This window comes from Chelon labrosus, assembly GCF_963514085.1.
Source record: "Chelon labrosus genome assembly, chromosome: 4".
Lineage (NCBI taxonomy): Eukaryota > Metazoa > Chordata > Actinopteri > Mugiliformes > Mugilidae > Chelon > Chelon labrosus.
Window position 1 is genome coordinate 4,956,908 of NC_140340.1, and position 21,395 is coordinate 4,978,302.

Below are 21,395 nucleotides of genomic sequence, written 5' to 3' on the forward strand. Positions count from 1 at the left end.
CAACTCACCTTTTAATGTCAATGCTCCTCCGTCCATTATATTGCACCTTATCATTTATCCTTCCTAGGTATATAGTGTATATTTACTTCTATTTCTATTTCTTGTAGATTTGAATATATGCAAGTATTGTCTGTATATTTAGCTTGTACTACACTATTATTATTTATTTTTATTTTTATTATAAATAAATAAAAATAAAATAATGGCCACATTATTATTGTTATTATTAATGACGATAAAAATAATAAAATATAAATAAAATAAATAAAAATCTTATAAAATTAAATAAAGTTAAATAATGACCACATAATTATTATTATAATAATCATTAATAATAATAATAATAATAATAATAATAATAATAATAATGTGGTCATTATTTAATTTTATTAATTTTTATTAGATTTTTATTTATTTATTTTTAACTGTCTCATACCTATTTTTCTTTTTTTCTAGTGGTTTTCAAGCGTTTTTTTTTTTTGTTTTTTTTTTACCAATCAGTTTCCCTTGTGGATCAATAAAGTCTATCTAAGTCTAACACTTAAAAACTGAATTTTGATACCTACAAAACAAGTCCTCTGTATTTCTGAAAAGAACACGGTCAATTTATACTCGGGCTCATGTGGGCTCACAGTTGTAGCGATGAACAACTATCATAACGTTTATCTCTAACACTTCTACCACACACGCACAGTTGCATACTCTTACACACGGCACCTCCTCCCCTTGGGCCTACTTTATAAGTTGACAGGGAGATGGAGTGAGCAGTTGCCAGGGAAACAGATGCAGTATTATCCCTCTGCTGTGTTATTCCTTAATATCTCACGGCAAGAGCTGGAAAAAAAAAATAAGTATTTCTCCTCTTCGTCATTACGGGTGAAAGGAGGCGACACTTGGGAACTGCTTCTAAGCTTTCATCATGTGAGTGAGTGGGTCCCCAGCAGCAAAATGCTTTATGTACAGCTACAGCATGCAGTGTGACGTCAGAGGCAGCCGGTGGAATTAAATAAACAAATCAGCATTTGCAGTCTTAATAAGCCGTGACTGAGGTGATCCAGTCTATTTGCTCTCTGCTCAGGAGCAATTAAATGTTCAACCGTGAAATAATGCGCTCAGTCTTGCCACCTGAAAGGACACGGGAAAAGCCAAGACAGAATCTTGGCAGTGTGAAAACACGGCAAAAGAGTATGCAACACTCTTTTTTTAACCTAAAATAGCACTGTGAAAAAAAACACAGGCCCACCCAGGATTGACTATGCATGGAGGGGAGGGGGGTCAAGGCGTTTCCTGCCCAAGGACTGCGAGGATTCTCAGCCGTGCAGCCATTACAAGAGACTTAATTAACCCATGAATACTGCACCTCCTCCAGGGAGAGCATTTCCAAAGTACGGCCAGCCTCCTCGCAAACGCTGTTATTAATGGGAGCACGAGGGAGGTTCAGATATGGCAGGCATGAAGTTCAACCCCAGCAATTACAGACAGGAAGCAGGAGCAAGCCCGTCCCTGACCTGGAGGTCTGACGCTGTCACCAAACCAGAATTAAAAAAAAAAAAAAAGCACGGGCTGGCAAGAGGCTGCAGTGTGCACAGCCTTCTCTGGCAGTGGCTGTCACTGCCTCCAAGTGTGGGCGAATATTCAGGAGAAGCACTTAAGACCAAAAAGCTTTTCAAACGGCAAACTCTTGTTGTGGTGTGGAAAACGCCCCAAACGTATTTCAGAATGTTTTCATTGTGCTGAAAGAGAGGCTGGTGAAGGCGTAGGACTCCTGAAAGCTCACACACACACAAGTTCTGTGTACTTGTGTGACTAAGTATCCTGAGGGGTGTCTCAGTTATAATAACATTGCTCTTCTATTTTCTCGTTGGCTGCCCCTCGCTGGCAATGATGTAACAACCGTGGATTATTAGCTACCTGCGCTGAGGGCTTCTTGTTGATGTTGACTGTTAGTGTGGGGTACGTAAATATTAAAAACCTTTATTTTAACACGTTACCACATCAAGATATTCAATGATTCACTTTTAAAGGGCGGGTGTGGAGTTCTCTCCAGGTACTCCAGCTTCCTCCCACCTTCCAGAGACATGCTGGTTAGGTTCATTGGTGATTCTAAATTGGCCGTAGGTGTGAGTGTGAATGGCTGTCTGTCTCTAGACTGGAGACCTGTCCAGGGTGTACTCCGCCTCTCGCCTGATGACAGCTGGGATAGGCTCCAGCCCCTCCCCACAACCCTCAAGAGGACAAAGGGCACTCCACCAGCTTCTCATGAAGACTTGACTCCATCTAAAGATGGAGGAACTCCCTATATGACATCACCCATAGATCAGAGTGACTGCAGCCGTGCCCATCTCGCCTAAATTAAAAAATGGAGCATGAACCGAGCAAAGCTAGCCACCGACCTAAGTTATGCCTAACTATGCCTACTATGTAAAACCCCGGCCGCTGTACAGTTGACATAGGCCATCAACATGTTTATTCCTGCTGTAAAGTTGAATATTTTAACATGGGGTTCCATGGGGACTGAGGGACCAATCTCAAGAGGCCACCGCAGTATTTTTGGTGCTTGACTTTTCGGCTTGAAAAATCTAAAATATGTGTTAACAACGTTCGAATAGTTACAAGACATACACTTGTCTTCTTTCTTGGTAAGAATCAGAGACAAATAAACAATGTCTGTAATGTGACTATAAAGCTACAACTAGCAGCTGATCAGTTTTTAGTTTTGCTGCAACCCTTTGGGCAGCTGGTGTGTGGCCCCCAGCTAATAACAGCTAACAGCGGCTAAAAGCAGCTAACAGCAGCTAACAGTGGCTAACAGCAGCTAAAAGCGGCTAACAGCAGCTAACAGCAGCACACATTAGAGTTAGACTTAGACAGACTTTATCGACCCACAAGGGAAATCGCTTGGTCACAGTAGTTCAGTTGCACATTAAAAAAAAAAAAACACTCTTGAAAAAGATAAATAATAAAAATGAAAATATTAAAAAATAATTAAATTAAATTAAATTAAATTAATAATAATAATTAAATAAATAAAAATACACAAGATTTGCATATGTACAAATCTACAATAAATAGAGACAGAAGTAAATATACATATAATATATGTAGGGTTATTTTGAAACTATTCCTCTGCTCTCCGTCTGTGTCATGGATGTTTTAAGAGCTGCAGCTTCTGCGTCTTTGTTGGACCGAGGCAAGGCCACAGGATGACATGTGCCTGCTTCAGCTGCGTTCACGCAACATTTCAATGAAGAGTTAAACCGAAACAATGAATAGCTGGAAGAAGGTCCGCATAGTCGTCTCCGCAGTCACGCAATCAGACTCAAATTCCTTCCTCTACCTTCCTGCCAACACGTTTCAAAAGAAGAAAAACATAAAGGTGTTCTGCCAAAAGGTGTATGTTGCTGTCAGTCACAAAACCTTCAAAAACCTTCCGCGTGCTGACGTGACCTGACTTACTGTATGGAGGGGAATGAACTTAACATCTGCCTCTTCTCTACTGGCTCATGCATGCCTTCGGTTTGCTTTCCCAGTGAGGGGGGAAATGCCCTATTTCACACTGCTGGAGTAATGACAACAGCTCTCTTGCGTGGAATGAAAAATTTTATCCTCCACTATTTTCTGTGTGTATTACAGGAATGTGTAACATTTTTTTTTTTTTGGCTCTGGCCCCCCGGTGAGCTGTCAGCGTGGCGCCCTCTCTTTTATTCTCTTGGCCCCTATTATCTGCTCCGTGCAGTACAACGCAACACACAGCAATTACACATGCCCACAGAAGAAAAACAAAAACAAAGGAATAAAAGGATGTGGTTTGCTCAAAGCATGTTAAGCCTAATTCCAGAAAACGTGTTCATGCAAATTGTTTTTCGCTGTTCTTACCTCGATTTCTCCCTCGAACTCAGAGGAATCCAACAGGGTCACTTTGAAGGGGGCTGTTTTGAGTCGTTTGGAGCCTTTCTGGGGAGATTTTAGGTTCTTGTTTGGGGACGTCTTCTCAGACATGTCATCTGGTTCTCTGTGTTCATCCAGATACTTGGAGTTCTGTTCCTTCACATATATAAAGAGCAAAGACAGTCGGTTGGGACAGTTATATATTACTCTACATCCCAGACAAGTGAGAGGATATTTGCAACTAAAACACACATCAGGACACATCAAGATGGGAATATATTATGTTTTATATTCTGCTAGAGGCCAGCAGTTGCTGCAGCAGCTCCTGCAAAAGATCTGGTTGTGACAGGAGTGAATGTTAATCGTGTAGTATCTGTGTTTTGCCATTAATAGGTATTGGATTTTCGGTACTTTGTGCAATATATGCTAAAGTGAAATGCTAAAACACAGAATGCAATAGATGTCTGATGCGTCCTAGTCACTAAGCACGACAGAACAGAACAAAAGAAATAAAATACGGCCACTTGAAGACTGCCTCAGACACCTGCAAGACTGCTGCAATATCAAGAAATATTCAGAAAAACCGTTATCATCGGCGCCATCGTCATTAACCAGCGCAGCCGACGGCTTGTTAAAGAAGAAGTCGATGCTTCTGTGGAGAAACGATTCTCACTAAAGAATGTTTTATTCATTGTGACATTCTTTGCAGAACTGTGTCTCTAAAATGTCTTTTAGATTGCTCTATACGTTGCTTTGCTGGAGGGAAAGTTGCTGAGCAGTTTGATGCGTTTGTGTAATCCATATTGGGGTTTTTTTTCAGCTTGAGAAGTCTTAATTTAGCCAGAATTCAAAGTGCTGTCTATTAGTGAGATGTGCATCTGTGTTAGGCAGAGATGGGACCAAGTCATTGTTTTGCAAGTCTCAAGTCCTAAACTTTTCACTTTGAGTCCTTTCGAGTCCTTTTAACAGTAACAACATGTTAAATTTAAATGACAGATCATATATACTTTTTAAATCTGCATTTATTTATCAAAACAGGTTGAGAGTGATCTCACAAAATTTACAAAAACAAAGTGCTGATACCTCTATATGGCACTATATCTGCAAAAATACTTTTCCTTTTTAAGTAACTTTGCACAATAAACATTTTATAAGATGTGGCGTTACGTCTGTGAAGGGTCTTAGTCATCCAGAGGTCATGGTAAAACCAGAAAAGTTGAAAGAAAGGCAAGTGGACTTGAGTTTCTTGAAGACTAGACTAGACGAGTTGCAAAACGTCACTCATGGAAGCATCTTCGAGAAACTCTACAAGTCCAGTTGTCCTCCTTTCAGCGTTTCTGGATATCATGTGAAGACTGTAGTTACTAGGAACCATTACTGACTTTCAAAATAATAACTTCATGTATTTTTGCTTGATACGACCTCTTAGAAGTCTGTGGTCCGTAACATTGTGTAATATAACATTGATAAGGCCCATGCTGACCTGTTTGGCCATCTTGCTGTCAGAGGCTGAGTCCTGCATGTCTGCTGCTGCCCCCTGCTGTCTGGGAGGACTCCTTAAAGCTCGCTCTCTTCACCTCAGACTCGGGGCCTTCTTCCTTCGTTTCAGCAAATAACACCAACCTGAGGAGAGACGCAAGCATAGCAAACATGCACATCAATTTATACATAAACTACAAACTACAATTTTTTAAGAAAGTCTCACCAAACGTGAATACATTCATCCCGAAAAACGAGGATCACACCAGCGCTTGGATCATGCCTTCATTACAAATTCTGAAAGCTGCACTTTCCTAATGCAACACCATTTGCCGAGACATTATTCATAATTCACCTTGCCGTCAAGGACTTAAACTTTAATTATAAAATCCCTCACTGAGCAAGATAATGATCATTTATTTAAGCGGGACACGCTCCGGAACAAAGATGACGATTACAAAAAAAAAAAAAGGGGGAATAGTCCATGAGCACCACTGTCTGTAATTCTGGTGCATTCCTTCAGTTACGAAGGAATTAGACCAAAATGAGATGTACAAGAGTTCTATCGCTCACCGTGAGCAGATAGTACGCTTGTAATGACTCCCTATGTAATTGTTACTGGAGAGCATAAAAAAATAACACATTATGAGTTATGTAGGTTTATTAATCTGTCGTCGTGCTTAACGTATTTTGCAATCAAGTGGAAACCAGCTGCAGCCTGTTGTCTTGACTTGCCGGTTAAAGGTGTGGGCGGATAGAGCAACAACCGCAACCGCAAGCGAAGCGAAGGTGGCGAGCGGCGAGTTTCGTCAGTTTGCAGAGGTGTGTGCTCGCAGGCACATCTAAACATTTGAGAAAATGAACTGGAACCCCCGGGAAGAGCGAGGAGCAGTTCCCCCAGAGTGCAGAGTTTTGTAGTAGGAGCGTAGAAGCACGAGCTCAAACACCGTGGCACATATTTAGATGATATTTATGACGGCAGTACTGATCGTGGAGCGTAAGCAATATTTTACAACATTAAATTACAAAAAATGCATTGCTTTAAATAAAACTACAGAGCAAAGGCTCCTGTTGATAAGAAGAGATTTCTGGAGCACCGGCATTAGGCGCACAAACAGGTAGTATTAAAAAGAAATAGGATTCTTTTATGGATTTTACATTTTTACTGCGCCTCTTACGATGATTTAAGGCTCGTCCTCTAAATCTCTGCAGAGCTACAGTATTTGGCTCGCACCATAACAAAAGACTTTTAGGAAAGGAACCTTTGTGTGTGTGTGTCAGATTTTGTTTGCAGAGCTTAGAAAAACCGCCACAGTATTTTGTACACATTGTAGATCTTTGGGTAATAATTTATGTGCTCTTCTGAGTCTTATTTCACCACTACAACTGTATTTTTGATGTCTTAGAAATCTGTGTCGTTTGGATACGTTTGTGTGTGTGTGAGAGGCAAAAATAAAAATCACAACGCGGGGATCGCCTTGTCATCCGTCAAGGAGAAACCGACCGCTCTGCCTGCCACACTGTGGATTTCTCCTTGCATGATTGCGGAGAACGGTGATTTGACTTGAAGCCTCCGAAGACACAAAAACCCTGAACATTTTTTCACAGTGAATTATACAGATACATTTTTATTCAAGTGAGGGAAAAAAAACAACAAGACATGTACTCATCACCACTAAATCCACAAAGAGCCCTCTGGACAGGGATGCTTTTATAACCACTGGATATAAGCAGTAGATTTCCCAGCGGGTGGAAAGGATGCTTATGACCCTGGAACATGTTCTTCTGTGACCTTTCTTCAAAGGGAGGCAAGGCACATAATGCGTGAACATATCCTCACTGGGATCTGCTCACCACAGCATACAGGAATAATGTGTGTGTGTGTTATAGGGCTCCCCAGACGCACTGAAGGACTTGTATATAATCCAGTCTCTATCTGGAGGTCTCTCTGCCCCACGAGCAGCAAATCACATCAACATTATGCACCTGGGGATTGGAGGCGATCATGGCTGAAGACCAAGGAAAGAGAACAACCGGTTCGCGCTGGTTCAGAGGAGCGACAACACCCCCCACCCCCACGCCCGCCTCCTGACTCCCAGCCAGTGAAGGTCTTGAAATATTGCACGTGGTAAAACGAGTGTGAACGCCTCCTCTCACTCCTCCTCCTCCTCCTTTGCTGCGCTATCACAGCCGGGCCCATTATTAACAATCACAGTGATTTGACAGAAATGAATTCCCCTCCTCGGGGACAAAAGTGAGGCATGGAGTGGTACGTCCGCCCAGGGCCTCATTTCCCCCTCCGTGTCCGATCCAGCTGGGCAATGAGCTATAAGTTGCTAAATCAATTTTCCGTCACAGACTGAATTGTGGGTACGACTGCCAAGTAAACTCCCTGATTGAAGGGAGGGAAAAAAAATAAAAGCAACCTCTGTTTGGCACCGTGCTCCGATGGGGACGGAAACAAACTCAGCGCCGCCATGTTGCCTCCCGGTCCGATTCAGTCGAGCCGAAAACAACGAGCGCCTCCCCTGTGTGCGTTGCAGGTGTGCGCGTTCTCATTCTGCTCCGAGAGAAACAGAAGCTGACGTCCCCCCTCACTTAACATCCATCTGGGCTACGTGACACGATGCATCCATCTACAGCCACTTGTGTGAATATATCCGTCTCGGGTTGCGTTCACGGAAACAAAAAAATACCCGCGAGCGTCTCCAAACCGTTCCGGCTCCCCTACTGTGGACACGCACGAGCCAAACGAGATTTTTAGAGCAATACCTGGATCGATGCTTACTGTCACTCTGAAGTGGCCATAAAGGATTTGTTCAGATTGTGTCGGGCCAATAATGACCATTGAGAAGAGACGTGCACACACATGCAAGCAGGTTGCGCAATCCAAAGCTAGCTTGGGGTCAGTGAGGTCCCTTATTGAGACATCTTCTCATGAAATCAGATTAATTACCAAATTAACACAGATTGATGTCAGGGAGGAAGGCAGCAGAGCCCTTTGAATGCATTAATTTCCTGTAACAGACCATTACCCTCAATGTCTCTATCAACCCCACCGCCTGAGACCTCTACAGAGGAGAGGGAAGATGCTTAAAGAGCAGAGTGCACTGTACGATTCCTCTGTTGCACACTGTGTGCAGTTTACTGACAAGGTTTGTCTTTGATATCTGCCATCAGCAATAATAATTCATCACAGAGAGAAGCGTATTGTTTCCTGGGAGGGTTATGAAACGCTACTGTTCCCTAACAAGCGAGGCCTTTTTTCCCTTGTTTCTTCTTCGCCTCTTCCTCTTCATTCTCATCAGAGCCACGCTTTAATCCGAGCCAGGCGAGAGGAGAGAGAGAGGGAGAGAGAGAGAGCACGCATGTCTGTGGAAGAGTACTGGCTCGGCGCCGAGAGGCAGTTGCCATGGTAACACCACAGAGTACTCTTTCCCTTCACACCCGATTGTGTCTCTCTCTCCCCTCGGAGGAGCGACAGAGGAGCGGGGTAGAGAGGCCGACCCGAAAAACGTGGTGGGAAGACGAGAGGCCAAAACGCGAGGCGGCCCTGAAAAAGACGGGGATCAAGGACAAACGGAAGACGATAAGAAATGACAAGAGGGAGGAAATAAGCTGATGTGGCATTGCGACTCAGAGGAAATGTCAAGCAGGCTCCTGGACTGACGGGAAGGCCGAGGCAGATACGCAGGCGGGCCACTGCTGGTAACCTCGCCGCTGATGTTGTCTACCAGTGAACACAAGCTCCTCCTCACCTGAGTCTTATCTGAGCATCTCAGTCAGAGTGCACAGTCATCACTGTTTGGCTACCACTACAATCCCATCGTACCTCGGCGAGCGTAATCACATTTATCCATTAGCATGCACTCAGCACGCAATGCGGTTGAGTAATGACAAAGAGTGCATTGGAAAATTAAAGAAACATGAATGCAATGGTTGCTAGACACAGATGATGTTAGGTGAAAGACAAACGCTGCAGCCTGAGTGAAAGGCAGAATGCACAGTATCAACAATGATTACAGATGTTTGATTTTGTGTGTATTTATAACTGATATAAAGTAATATTTTCGATTATACGTATACAGGCCTAGCCCCACTGCAGGGCTTCATATACATTAGCTGTGTGGAATTTCTGCAAATCTGCAAATCCGCGTCAAATCATTTAATATTTTGTTGATTGTTGAAGGTTACAAACTCAGACCTTGTCCCCTAATCCAAATACAACAGTCATCCAATGGGAAGCGTTAAACTTCATCTCTGCAACATCAGCTGTTGAGCTGTGCTGCGGTATTTTGGCATCGAGAGAACGCAGCGCATGGCATGGTGGGATTAATAGGAAAAGTGGTGGAAGGTCGGTGCTGGAGTTGTTGCTCCCGCTGGTGAACTGATTATGCTCCGGCAAATACCTGCAGGGTCAATCAAATTGTTTGGGTGGGCTTAATGCGGTGATGGTGCGCAATTGAGTTTAATACGTTTGGCTGGAGGGCTATCCAGTTGTTGCAGAGGTATTTTCTTTTCTCGCTATCAGCTGAAACGCGCCCCCATAATTAAATCCAAATGGCGTGTTGCCAGATCTGGTGGTTTCACAGCCGGTTTTGAATTTTATTTTGCAGGTAAAGCAAAAAAATTGGGCTGTCTGGGGATAATTTCGGGTAGTGTTTGAAACAAAACCAAAGTGCATTTACTCTTCCCAAGACAGTGTGTGTGCATGGGTGCACAGAAAATGCATTGCTTGGGCTTCTTTCTTAAGAGTAGAGAACGCCTTCAAATGGCTTCCTAGTAGCTAAACGTCATTGTGATTAATTGCTGCATTGATTCATTTGATAATCTAATTGTCTGTGGAAGGTGATTCCAGCCTGGATGTGTTTCTTTGACATGTAATGGTAACATCGGGATGCTAGCAAAAAAAAAAAGCTACTTGCATGAGTAGTGAAACGTCTTCAAGAAACTCTACAAGTCCAGTTGCCTTCCTTTAACGTTTTTGGATATACCACGACCTGGATGACTGAGAACCTACACAGACATACTAATAAAGAGTAGGCAGCAGGTGTAATGTTTGGCACTTTCACCATCTTAGTTTAGCATGATGAAGAAGAATGCTAACGTTTATAAATTAGCGCAAGACTGAGGCTAGGTAGTGGAGAGATCCACAATTCATGCAAATGACTTGAATATCTGCACCAGATTGGTCCAAGTGAGGGAGATCCAAAACACAACAGGAGCTACAACTCTTAAAGCACCGACTGGATTTGAAGAGACGTATGACGATGGAGAAGAGCTGGACCAAAACAAAGCCACACGCCAGGTGTGAAACGAGGGGTAAAATACTGTCTTTGCAACCGACGACAATATTAGTTTTGTGAAAATCTCTTTCACAACAAAGTAAAATGGTTTAAAATCCCAACTATCTTTAAATAAATTCAATAAAATGGAATCTGGACCTTGGGAATTGTAAACAAAACAATCCACTTGCGATATCCAACCCTACTCAAAACTATCAACGTTAATCTCATAGTGGAAATTCGGAGATCTTAGTTCACAAATGACGCATGAAGCTTTCACGCCTGGAGTTTTCTATCCATATTCTAAGGTCACTGAACATCTGCTGCAGTACTGGACAGCAGCTCATCACGTTGTCAGCAGCTCTGGCGCTTCCTCCGCGAAAGCAGCAGCGATTCAGTCTGGCATGTCTCGACCCCACTGATCTGCACAAAGCTCCATGTCAGTGAGAGTTCATACAGCGGGCTCAAGGACACTGATCTCATTCTCCCAACATGACAAACAAACACGTAGCCTGTCATACACACATATACACACATGGCCACTAGTGTTTACACTGAGGGAAGCCACTCAGGTGGAGGCTTCTTTTTTTTTTTTTTTTTTACAAAGAACTCTGAGTAAAAAGAAGCTGTGTGCATTTCCACTCCAGTGGTAATCTTTTCCTTGGATGACAATGCAGCTCTTGCACTTCTTGTAACCCTCTCATTACTCTAAGAGGTTTTCCTGGGCTGTCTTCTGGCAGTGGATGATGACAGATGAGGCCTCGTTGGAAAGATAGTTGCATGAAGAGTCACAACCCTAGTAGTATGTCTGGAATGTGTCTTTTACACAGCTGTTGTAGCAACACTTGCTTGCCTTCCTCTAGTGCAGGGGTGTCAAACATATGGCCCACGGGCCAGTACCGGCCCGCCAGAGGGTTCAATCTGGATACATTTGCAAAGGAAGAGGAGAAGAAGAAGAAGGAAGGAAGAAGAGAGAGAAGAGTGGAAGGAGGTAGATGAAACTGAGAAAGAAGGAAGAAGAAGGGGGAGGAAGAAGGATAAAGCTTGTTACATACTCCACGAGAAGCGAGAAATTTGTTCTCGCTCGTAGGGCTGCAAGAACAAGAACAGAAGTTCGTTCTGGCCAGGTAATTTATGCTTCACGAGAAACTCAAGTACCGAACTCCAGGGAAGTCCTCATAGGCTCCTCCCACTGCAGCATACGTCACACACGCCAAGCATTGCGGGAGATGCGGGAGACAGAAGATGAGAGGCATTTTTCTTATTATTTTCAGATGTCGGCCAGTCGTTTTGATGACCGCTTCCGTCAGATCCCGCCGTTCATTCAGCATGCACCCACACACAGTATGTTGATCTCTACCCAGGAGAGATTAGCGGTCACACTGCGAATACTAGCATTAACGCTTTTCCGTATTAACCACGGCCACTTCCAATTTCTGTGACCGATCACAGAACAGATGCAGGATGCCTCATGGGAAAACTCCCAAACGAGGGATGAGAGAACAAAATGACGTCTTTTGTTCTTGCAGCCTGAGAAGCAAGAACAAACTTCTCGCTTCTCCTTTAAGGAGAGTGACGAGAAGTAGATGGGGAAGGAGGGGTAATGTACTTCTTTGCACTAAAACAAAGTAAAAGTCTGGAGTTGTCTTTACTTACAAGTTAAATAAATTAAAGGTTATTATGCTATTGTGTTACTGGTCCGGTCCCGCTTGAGATTAAATTGGGGCTGTGAGTGGCTCTTGAGCTAAAATGAGTTTGACACCCCTGCTCCAGTGGATCAAATATCTGGATCTAGACATAAACTCGCCCTCAGATGAATGTCAACACACAAAGTTGCGGACTGAGAGCAAAAGAAGAAGATGACCAGCAGTGGGCGTCGTATAAATTGCTACAGAGGCATCGTCCTGTCACAGCGTATCTAATGGAAGCTGACCTTTCTCACGCTGCGCTGGAAATCACTGGCGCATGCACGAGGACGGACACCTCACCTCTGATGGATCTGTCTCTCAGGGTGCCGAGCACCACGCGCTGCGGGGCCTACGAATGGAAAGATGCATTTTTTTCGCCCCCTCCCTCCCCAACTCTCGCAACCGATGCCGTGTTAAATGAGGAAAAAGCGGCGAATTGAAAGCTAGAGCATGCTAACAAGAGTTTAGAGCGGAGAAATGAGGGCATGGGTGTGGGAGCACAGGGGCGGCTGCAACGTCATCGACATGAACCTCTGGGGCAGGGAGACATGCGGTGGCAAGAAGAAGCTTGTTTGTATGAGTACTGTCAAAGCTGTGCTAAATTCTAAAAAGCCACAAATATGCACAACTTAAATTCACTAGCCTTCAAATCCTTGTTCGGCAGATTATACCTCTTGTCTCTTGTGTGTTCAGGCTGCAATTGTTAAAGTTGTTGTTTCTTCTCACCACCCACTTTATGTCTGAATAAGTCTCTTGCCCAAATGGAAATAATCTGAGGATGTTTCAAGCTAATAATAATAATAATAATAATAAAGACGTAGTTTGCTCCACTTTTATGCCATCAGATCCATACGACGTGTGCACAGAAATTAATTTGGCGTCTGAGCACTGTCAGACGTGTGCATATGAGCCACCTGTTTTTATCAGTTCCTGTCAAAAAGTGCTGTCACGTTCTCAAAGGCCAGGGTGTAATTGTCTCGGCTGGAAGCCCGCGCCGAGCTCCGGTTAATGAGAGACTGTCACAATGGTTGCACTTCCCAAAACCAGATTCTCCACCACTGTAATAATCTCTGGGCGGGAAAATCATTTCCTGTAGCTTCCTGCAACTGCTCGTTTTTGGTCGACGGTGAAGTGCTGACGGCAAACAACAACAAGCAGGTCGGTTCAGTTCGGAGGACGTTGTCTCCAGAGGAAAACTGCCCTCGCAGGCATTTTAGCTGTTTAGTGTGGGATGGTTAAAGGTCATTTGATCACAGAGGTAAGCGGCTGTAAAGCTGGTGACACATCACCTGTTAGCTTAGTCAGCAGGTGGTGGACTCATGAAGAGACTTTTAGGAACTACGTACATCAGTTCAAATCTATAAAACAAGTTTCCCCAGCAGCCGTCAAGCCGCTGTTTGTTCTCCATTAGCCGGAGACGAGCTCGACTGTGTCAATAAATGCCCGTCCCTCGACGATTCCCATCAAGATTCGTCTGATGGCCCGAACTGCTTGAAGTTTTCCCTCAGCATGGCACACACACACATGCTCCCTTTGAAGAAATACACAACCAAGCGCACACCCTCCCACGCAACGCGCTCTCAATTTCCCTTTGATTTCAATTTCTGTGTTAATTTCTTTCTCGTTTTTTGCTCTTATCTATGAAATTCATATTTATTCTGAAACTTTTTAATTTTCTTTTTTTGTTGTTTTATTTACAAGTCTCTTGTTTTTCTTCTCTCAGTTTTTGCCGTGAGGTATATATTTTTTATGCAGGCGCAAATCAACTGCTTTTCAATCAGCTGGACGAGGACGAGTGATTGCGGGAGCGTTTGTTAGCAACATAAGCCACAATTTCAGCCTCTTTCAGACGTGCACCTTGATATGATGAAAATTAGACATGTTGGCCTCATGCATGAATAATGTCTAATGTCTAAAAAGTAAAAGTTACAGCCGACCTCTTACAAAATGTCATTGCATAAGTGATTTGAACTCATACATGAATTACACCGAGGCTTTGAATGACTTTCAGTGTGTGTATTAATTATAGTGCTGCAGTAGCCTTCACGGCAAACCTGGGTGAATAGATTTTAGGTCACTTCAGTACAACATCACAAACATTATCAGCCTCACCAAGTTGAACATAAATGGTCTGTATCTCCACCGATCAGGCATAACATTACGACCACCTTCCTAATATTGTGCAGGTCTCCCTTGTACCTCCAAAACAGCTATGACTCATTAGAGATGTTGTTAGTAGGGCCCTATGGGTTGAGGGGTGGGGCCTCTGTGGATCATCCCACAGATACTTGATCAGTTTGGGATCTAGTGAATTTGGAGGCCAGGTCAGCACCTTGTGCTGTTCTTCATGTTTTTTTTTTTAGTTCCTAAAGTGTTTTTGTGTGTGTGTCTGTGTCAGGCTGCATCCTGCTGGGGATGGCTGCTGCCATCAAGGAGTGTCATTGCTATGGGGTGGGGGTGCCTGGTCTGGTCTAGGTGGGTGCTACATGTCTAAGTAACATCCACACCAGTGAATGCCAGGTCCAAAAGTTTCCCAGCAGAACATTGAATTGTCACAAGATGGTCAATGTTATTTACTTCACCTGTCAGTGGTCATAATGTTTCGCCTGATTGTTGTATATAATGCTTTTATACCTTAGTGGTAAAACAGTTGAAGTGTAACTCAGTCACAGACAAAAGGATCATTTTGTTAGGTGAAGGGTTGGGATAAAACCACCAACCGTACTATTAAAGGATGACTTGCAGTTCCACCTGAGCCACATTAGTCAGCAGCTGACTCACTATCTTCACTAAGGTTGTTGCCAATTGCTAGCCGTTACAAGGTAAGCAATATATGGTTAAGTTTGTACTGATAACTTGTGACAAAAAAACAAAACAATGAGCGTAAAGATGCCAAAACGCTCAACAGATGTAGAGTTCAACGATAGAGTCAAAAAATTCTTCTCTGTTTTTCAGCTGTGGTGCCATTCATCTCTAAGAGCTCAATTAATTTTAGTTCAGTTTTATTTATATGGCATCAAATGCAATCCAACATGTCTCGAGACGTTTCATAGAACCCAAGCCTTTAAACATTTCTTTCATGGACAAGATAGTGGGTGTCTGAATGATCAAGAGCCTTTCACTTTAACACACAGCCAAAGCCAGGAACGTAATACAACAACGCATTTACACTCCATGTCTGAAAAGGACTGAAGAGAACACGTTGCAGGTGTGTCTGTCCTTATTGTAGATTTGACAAACTCAAATATAATTTCATCTCAGCAGGCAGTGGCAGAATTTACACAGCACGGTCCTTCCTAGATATCTTAAGACGATAGCAGGGAGATAAATGCCAAAGTCTGTTATGAAATCCATCCCTTCCAACTGGGGAAGTTGCAAGTCTTGCTTCACGATCCTGTTGTAAGAACTGACACAATACCTGCTTTGTTTCCCGCAGTGTTAGCCCAGCTGGCACAAGGCTCAGATTAGTTTTTTTTTTTTTCTTTTTTCTTTTAGCAGAAAACGGATCTGCAGACAGAAAATGCACTCTGCTTCTAATGACAGCCCCATTTTGGTCAATTTCCAGTGACAAGGAGTATGTTTCAGAGCAGTTCACAGGGATGAAAAAGCCTGCTTTCATCTTTCCCCCGGTGCTTTCTTCGTGCTTTTTGATGTGTTCAAGGTCAATCTATGTCCCCGCTTACTTTACTCAAGACAACGATATGACTTTTACTTGGTGAGGAGTTCGTTGCTGAGTCCGACCCACCCTAAAGTGACAGTGAAGCCTTGTGTCAACCTGCATATGCATAATATTATGCTAATGGTCTTGCTCAACTGCATTTTGCAAGCACGCGCCCTTGTAACAGAGTTCATCGGAAAAAACAGTCCTCCATGGGAATAAATCCAGACAGAACAACGCAGCCACGAGCCTCAGTTATCTATTGTGGGAAGGACACAACTAACGGCCTCCTAACACTGAGCGGCAGTTCATACACACAGCAGTCAACCTCCAAGGTGGTTTTTCCAATTTCCTTTCGCCCTTAAAAGTCGTGACGAGCGCCATAAATCAACAGGAAAATGGTAGGTGTCAGGGTGTCCTCAAACCAGGACTCGTCTCTTCGCAGGTTGCCTTGAGTTATAGTCACACTCTTGCTGTGTTTATCTCACAGGATCAACGTGGATCAGCTGGCAATACACATGTGGGATTGTTGGGATTCCCACGAGGAAGCCTGGAGCTTCAATGTAAATCCCATTAAATGTGATCAAACTACATTGTTCACTCCACTGCAGGCAATTAAACTTTTTATTTTTTATTTTTTTTTTTACAGAAAGTTAGATTCATTTTATGTCGACCTTTTTGAGGTTAATGCATAAATTGGAATAGGTGATGATTCATAGTTCAGGAAGCAAATTATTTCCCTTTTGATGCATTAAATGGAAAGATAAAAGCATTTCCATACAGCACTGCACTAAAAGTTCATGGCTACAGACTTTTAATAAGAACGCAACAGAAAACAACACTACAGCGTGGTCTAACGGGAACAATTCAGAAAACTTAAGAGGGTTACTTTGGCTATTTTGGCACAAACGGGCCCATCCCCCAGTGGCAGCACTCTCTGCCAGCCAAATACATCCTGCTGCCGCCCAGCTAGCTAGAGTAGCACTCAGCCACTGTTGGCTAATGGACTGCTTAAAGTGAGAAGTGGCAGCGCAACTGTGGGCCTGTGCATCAGCAGGGCCGGCATGCTGCAGGTGCAGAGCGTCGCCGCACAAAGAGGCAGCGGCTGGAGTGCTTGAGTGTTTGTTTTCTTGCCTGTTCCCTCACCACAAGCTCACATACAGTGCGCTCCCTGAGCCTAAGCATTTTCCATCATCCGAGGAGAATGGCAGGCATTCCAAAATACTTTGGCGACGGGCCCATTTTATATTCTCCATGCCAGGTTGCAGGAATGTAGCCGTGCCATGGCTATCTAAGGCTCTTCCACATGGATGCAAAATGCCGCAGTGCTGTGGTGGTGTGAAGTGAGTGCACACGGAGGGAAGAGGGGAGCGGAGACGGCGCGTGACTGTAGCGAACCGCCGAACTGATCCACGACCAAGAGATTATTTCACACAGAACAATGTGGCAGCAGAGCTTGCAGAGTCACCCACTGCCCCCGTCATGGCCCATTTGAAACTCGGCCTCCAGTGGAAGAAGGTGGCACAAGGCCCACGCCATATGGTATTATACGTGGCGGGGTGCAGCACCCTGCAGGGGAGCTGAGCTGCGAGAGGAAGGATCCTGTCCATTGGACTAATTAACGTCTCTGTGATCCGGGAGGTTTTATTCATAACCCGGGCCAGAGAGACCCTTCAGAACACATCACCTTTGGCAGGCTGCTCAAAGAAGCTAAAAATGCAACCCAGTTTACACGTAGAACAGATGGTGGCCCGTGATCTTCACTGTAGATGCAGACGCAAGGTCTAGGAGGAGGTGTGTCTGAGGCCTCGCTCTCTTTCTTTCTCTCTCTCTCTCTCTCTCTCTTTCCATTTCTCTCCTAATGCCCTTTGTGATCTGATAGGTCTGGAATAATAAGCAGTTGGCGTGTTATCTGCTAACAGCTCCATTACAGCAAGCAGATAAAGCTGCTTAGATCTCTGCAGGTGCAGCTCATCAGCAGCACTCTGTAATAACACTGGAGGCCTTCACAATGACATGTAATTAACATGTGAGGCTAGCTTTGAGAACTCATCAGAACATCCGGACCGGAAATTAGCTTTAGAACGTTTAGCATATATATTAAGGTCATACCGTGTTAACGTGTTGGCTAGCTGGTGGGTGTTGGTGGCGTTGTCAGCTGCTCACATTGGATGTCATTTTCCTACTAACACACACGTAAACAAAGTATAGGGCATGAACTGTCGTTTAAATGTCTTGCATACGTACACCGATCAGGCATAACATTAAGAGCTCTGCCAAATCTTGCCGATGGCTCTCCATTGCCGTGAGCCAAACTGCTTCACTGCGCGTCCTGATCGTCAGGGACCAAGCAGTCAAGGACAAACCTGCACTGGTTTACCTTTCCAAAAAAAATCATTTTATTTAAAGTACAAAATAACAAACTCAAGATATAAAACCGAGCCTTAAAAAAGTGGTCAGCTAAAAACAAAACAACATCTAACTAACAATATGAGACAAAAGGAGAACTTACACTGATCAACATTATGACCACCTTCCTAATATTGTGTAGGTCTCCCTTGTGGTGACTCATCAGAGAATGGACATGGGCCTTCTGAGGGTGTCCTGTGGTGTCTGGCAACATAATGTTGTTAGTGGGGGGGCCTTTGAGGGGAGGGGCCTCTGTGGATCATCCCACAGATACTTGATCAGTTTGGGATCTAGTGAATTTGGAGGCCAGGTCAACACCTTGTGCTGTTCTTCATGTTCCTCCTCTTAGTGGTCATAATGTTGTGACTGATCGGTGTATATACAGTTTGGAAGCATTCTTCACATGGGTCTGATGTACTGAGGCTTTTGCAAGTTTTTCAGCCACAGATGTGATGCATTTGATATGTTTTTCATAAACTTTGTTTCCTTTATCGATCCCTCATGGGGAAATTGTTTTTCTGCATTTAAACCATCCATTTGTTCACACGAGCCGTGTGTGCGCTCTGAAGCCATGGTCTGCCACCTGTGCGGTGCCCAGGGAGCATTTTGGGGCGTTCCCTCAAGGGCGCCTCTGCCAGTAGCATTGCAGTTAAAAGACGTGAGCTGCACCGGATCAATTAAACAAAGGATTGATAACAAAACTACTTAGAAATAACACAATCTCTGATTAATTCAAGATATTCCAAAGAGATGTGGTTTGTGTTCCCTAAAACGAAACTTTAACGCTGTGCTCGGCGAACTGTGAAATCTCTACGGGCTGTGACTGCACTCCAAAGATAAGACTTTACAGTTTGCGTTGAGCTACATTTAGAGAAGCATCGGCCGTGTCAGCAGCTCCACCCTCCACCTGTTCTGCTGGGAGCTCTCTCCCCACCAGCGATCAAGTCAAATGACTGTATATTCCTCAAGTTTAACAATCAGTGAAAAAGCATTTTTTGACAGGCATCAACCGTCTGTATAGTAGTTGCTTTTTTTTTGGTACACCACTTATTGAGCTCAGAGATTTTGAGGAAAACGGGTGAAGGACATTGTGGATTTTAACGCGGCCACAGAATTCTCACGGCTTTATTAAAATGAAATAAATAACATTTTGAGTTCTGGTTCGCACTGTAATCATATTCACCAGTCGCTCTTCTGTTGATTCTCTGAGAAAGTATAGCTGCCAGGGAGCATTTGCCGTGGAATTAAACTGCTCTTGCTGTTACCACGGTAACCACGAGTGTTGCCAAATCCGTCAGCACTTAAATATCTTAGGCATTACCATTTAAAAAGCACCTGTTGTATAATACACCAACTGGTTAGAAATGCAGATGTAGTGTTTCTCCAGCCCCTCCACACACACACACACACACACACACACACATCTCTCTTGGTGTTATGAGTAGATTTTCCGAGCTGTGCGGCTGGTTACAAAATGATTGTTGTGAATGTGCCAATCAAGGCACAAAGAAAACTCAAGAAGATTTTCGTGAAAAACTGATTTTTTTCTGCAGGTTTTCTACATTTACAAGATGTGCATGCTTACAGTAAAAAGATATCTCTTCAACACCGTTTCATAGCCAGCAGGGAAGATCTTAGTGAAACATGAGGAAGCTGCACGACATGAAAGCACCCTAGCATCTAGAGCATTCTGTTGTATGAGCGTCAGCCAAGATAAGTTAAAAGGGAGAAATATCCAGCACCATATGGTTCTTACTTATAACTGAATTCTGCCCGTTGAGGACCAGTAGATGCAGTTGCACACAAATAATAAGCACACGTTTCACAAAAAGAGAGCAAAATTTAACTAAGAAAATAGGTAGGAGCCTCCTATTGGATAATTACTGCATGGGTGATTATCTTTCAGCTGGCAACAAGTTATTTAACCCCAACTGATGCAATGAGTAGCTTCTCATTTCTTAAAGAACCATGACTAAAGACACATCCTGTGGTCGTGGAGAAGATGTCCGTCTGTTTGAGAAGGGTCAAATCATTGGCATGCATCAAGCAGAGAAAACATCTAAGGAGATTGTAGAAACTACTAAAACTGGGTTAAGAACTGTCCAACGCATTATTAAAAACTGGAAGGATAGTGGAGAACCATCACGGTAAGAAGAGAGGCAGATGAAGTGATGCACCCATCATGCCTAGTGTCTACTGTACAAGCCTGTGGGGGCAGTGCTATGATCTGGGGTTGCTGCAGTTGCTCAGGTCTAGGTTCAGCAACATTATGAGCCCAAAGAATGAGGTCAGCTGACTACCTGAATATACTGAATGACCAGGTTATTCCATCAGTGGATCATATTCCAAGATGACAATGCCAGGATTCATGAGGCTCAGTGAAAGGGTGGTTCAGGGAGCATGAGACATCATTTCCACACATGGATTGGCCACCACAGAGTCCAGACCTTAACCCCATTGAGAATCTTTGGGATGTGCTGGAGAAGGCTTTGTGCAGTGGTCAGACTCTCCCATCATCAATACAAGATCTTGGTGAAAAATTAATGCAGCACTGGATGGAAAATGCCACAGCGAATGCGTGCTGAAATATTAGAGTGTGTGACCTTTTTTTTTTGAGCCAGGCTGTGTATGTGTGTGTGTGTTTACGTTAGCCTGGTGCAGAACCTGCGTCGCCCTGATCCAGAGGCTAAGTGTTTGTTTGCTCTCTGTGGTTTGAGATTTGCCATGGCACACTCTTGGCTGCCATCGATCTGTCCACCTCTAAGTGTCCTCTGCTGCTTGTCCTTAAAAAGCAACACACAGAGTGGGCTCTGGGCTGCCGGCAACACTGCTCAACATCTGTGGCACAATCTGCCAGCGGGGGCTGAGTATTTATGCCACAAGGTTACACAGATACGCAGCGGAGTCAGAGGACAGGAGGCACAATATCTCGCTCAGAAGAATTTTGTTTCGTGTCATGTTTTATGTGAAGAAAACCAACATGTTAAT

The 21,395-nt window shown here is 43.8% G+C and overlaps 1 protein-coding gene across 7 annotated transcripts in view; it reads right to left on the reverse strand.

The window, feature by feature from the left end:
- Positions 1-21,395, reverse strand: part of LOC311486721 (band 4.1-like protein 1) — an 86,573-nt gene that overhangs the window by 34,434 nt on the left and 30,744 nt on the right. For 6 of the 7 annotated variants that reach the window (XM_084542688.1, XM_084542691.1, XM_084542687.1 and 3 more), the window contains exons 2-3: positions 5,372-5,511; positions 3,877-4,044 (exon numbers count right to left, since the gene is read on the reverse strand). In XM_084542688.1, coding sequence (XP_084398814.1) covers positions 3,877-4,044; positions 5,372-5,410 — 207 coding nt within the window. In that variant the 5' untranslated portion in view covers positions 5,411-5,511. The remainder of the gene's footprint in view (positions 1-3,876; positions 4,045-5,371; positions 5,512-21,395) is intronic. The other variant, XM_084542689.1, reaches the window with a different exon arrangement.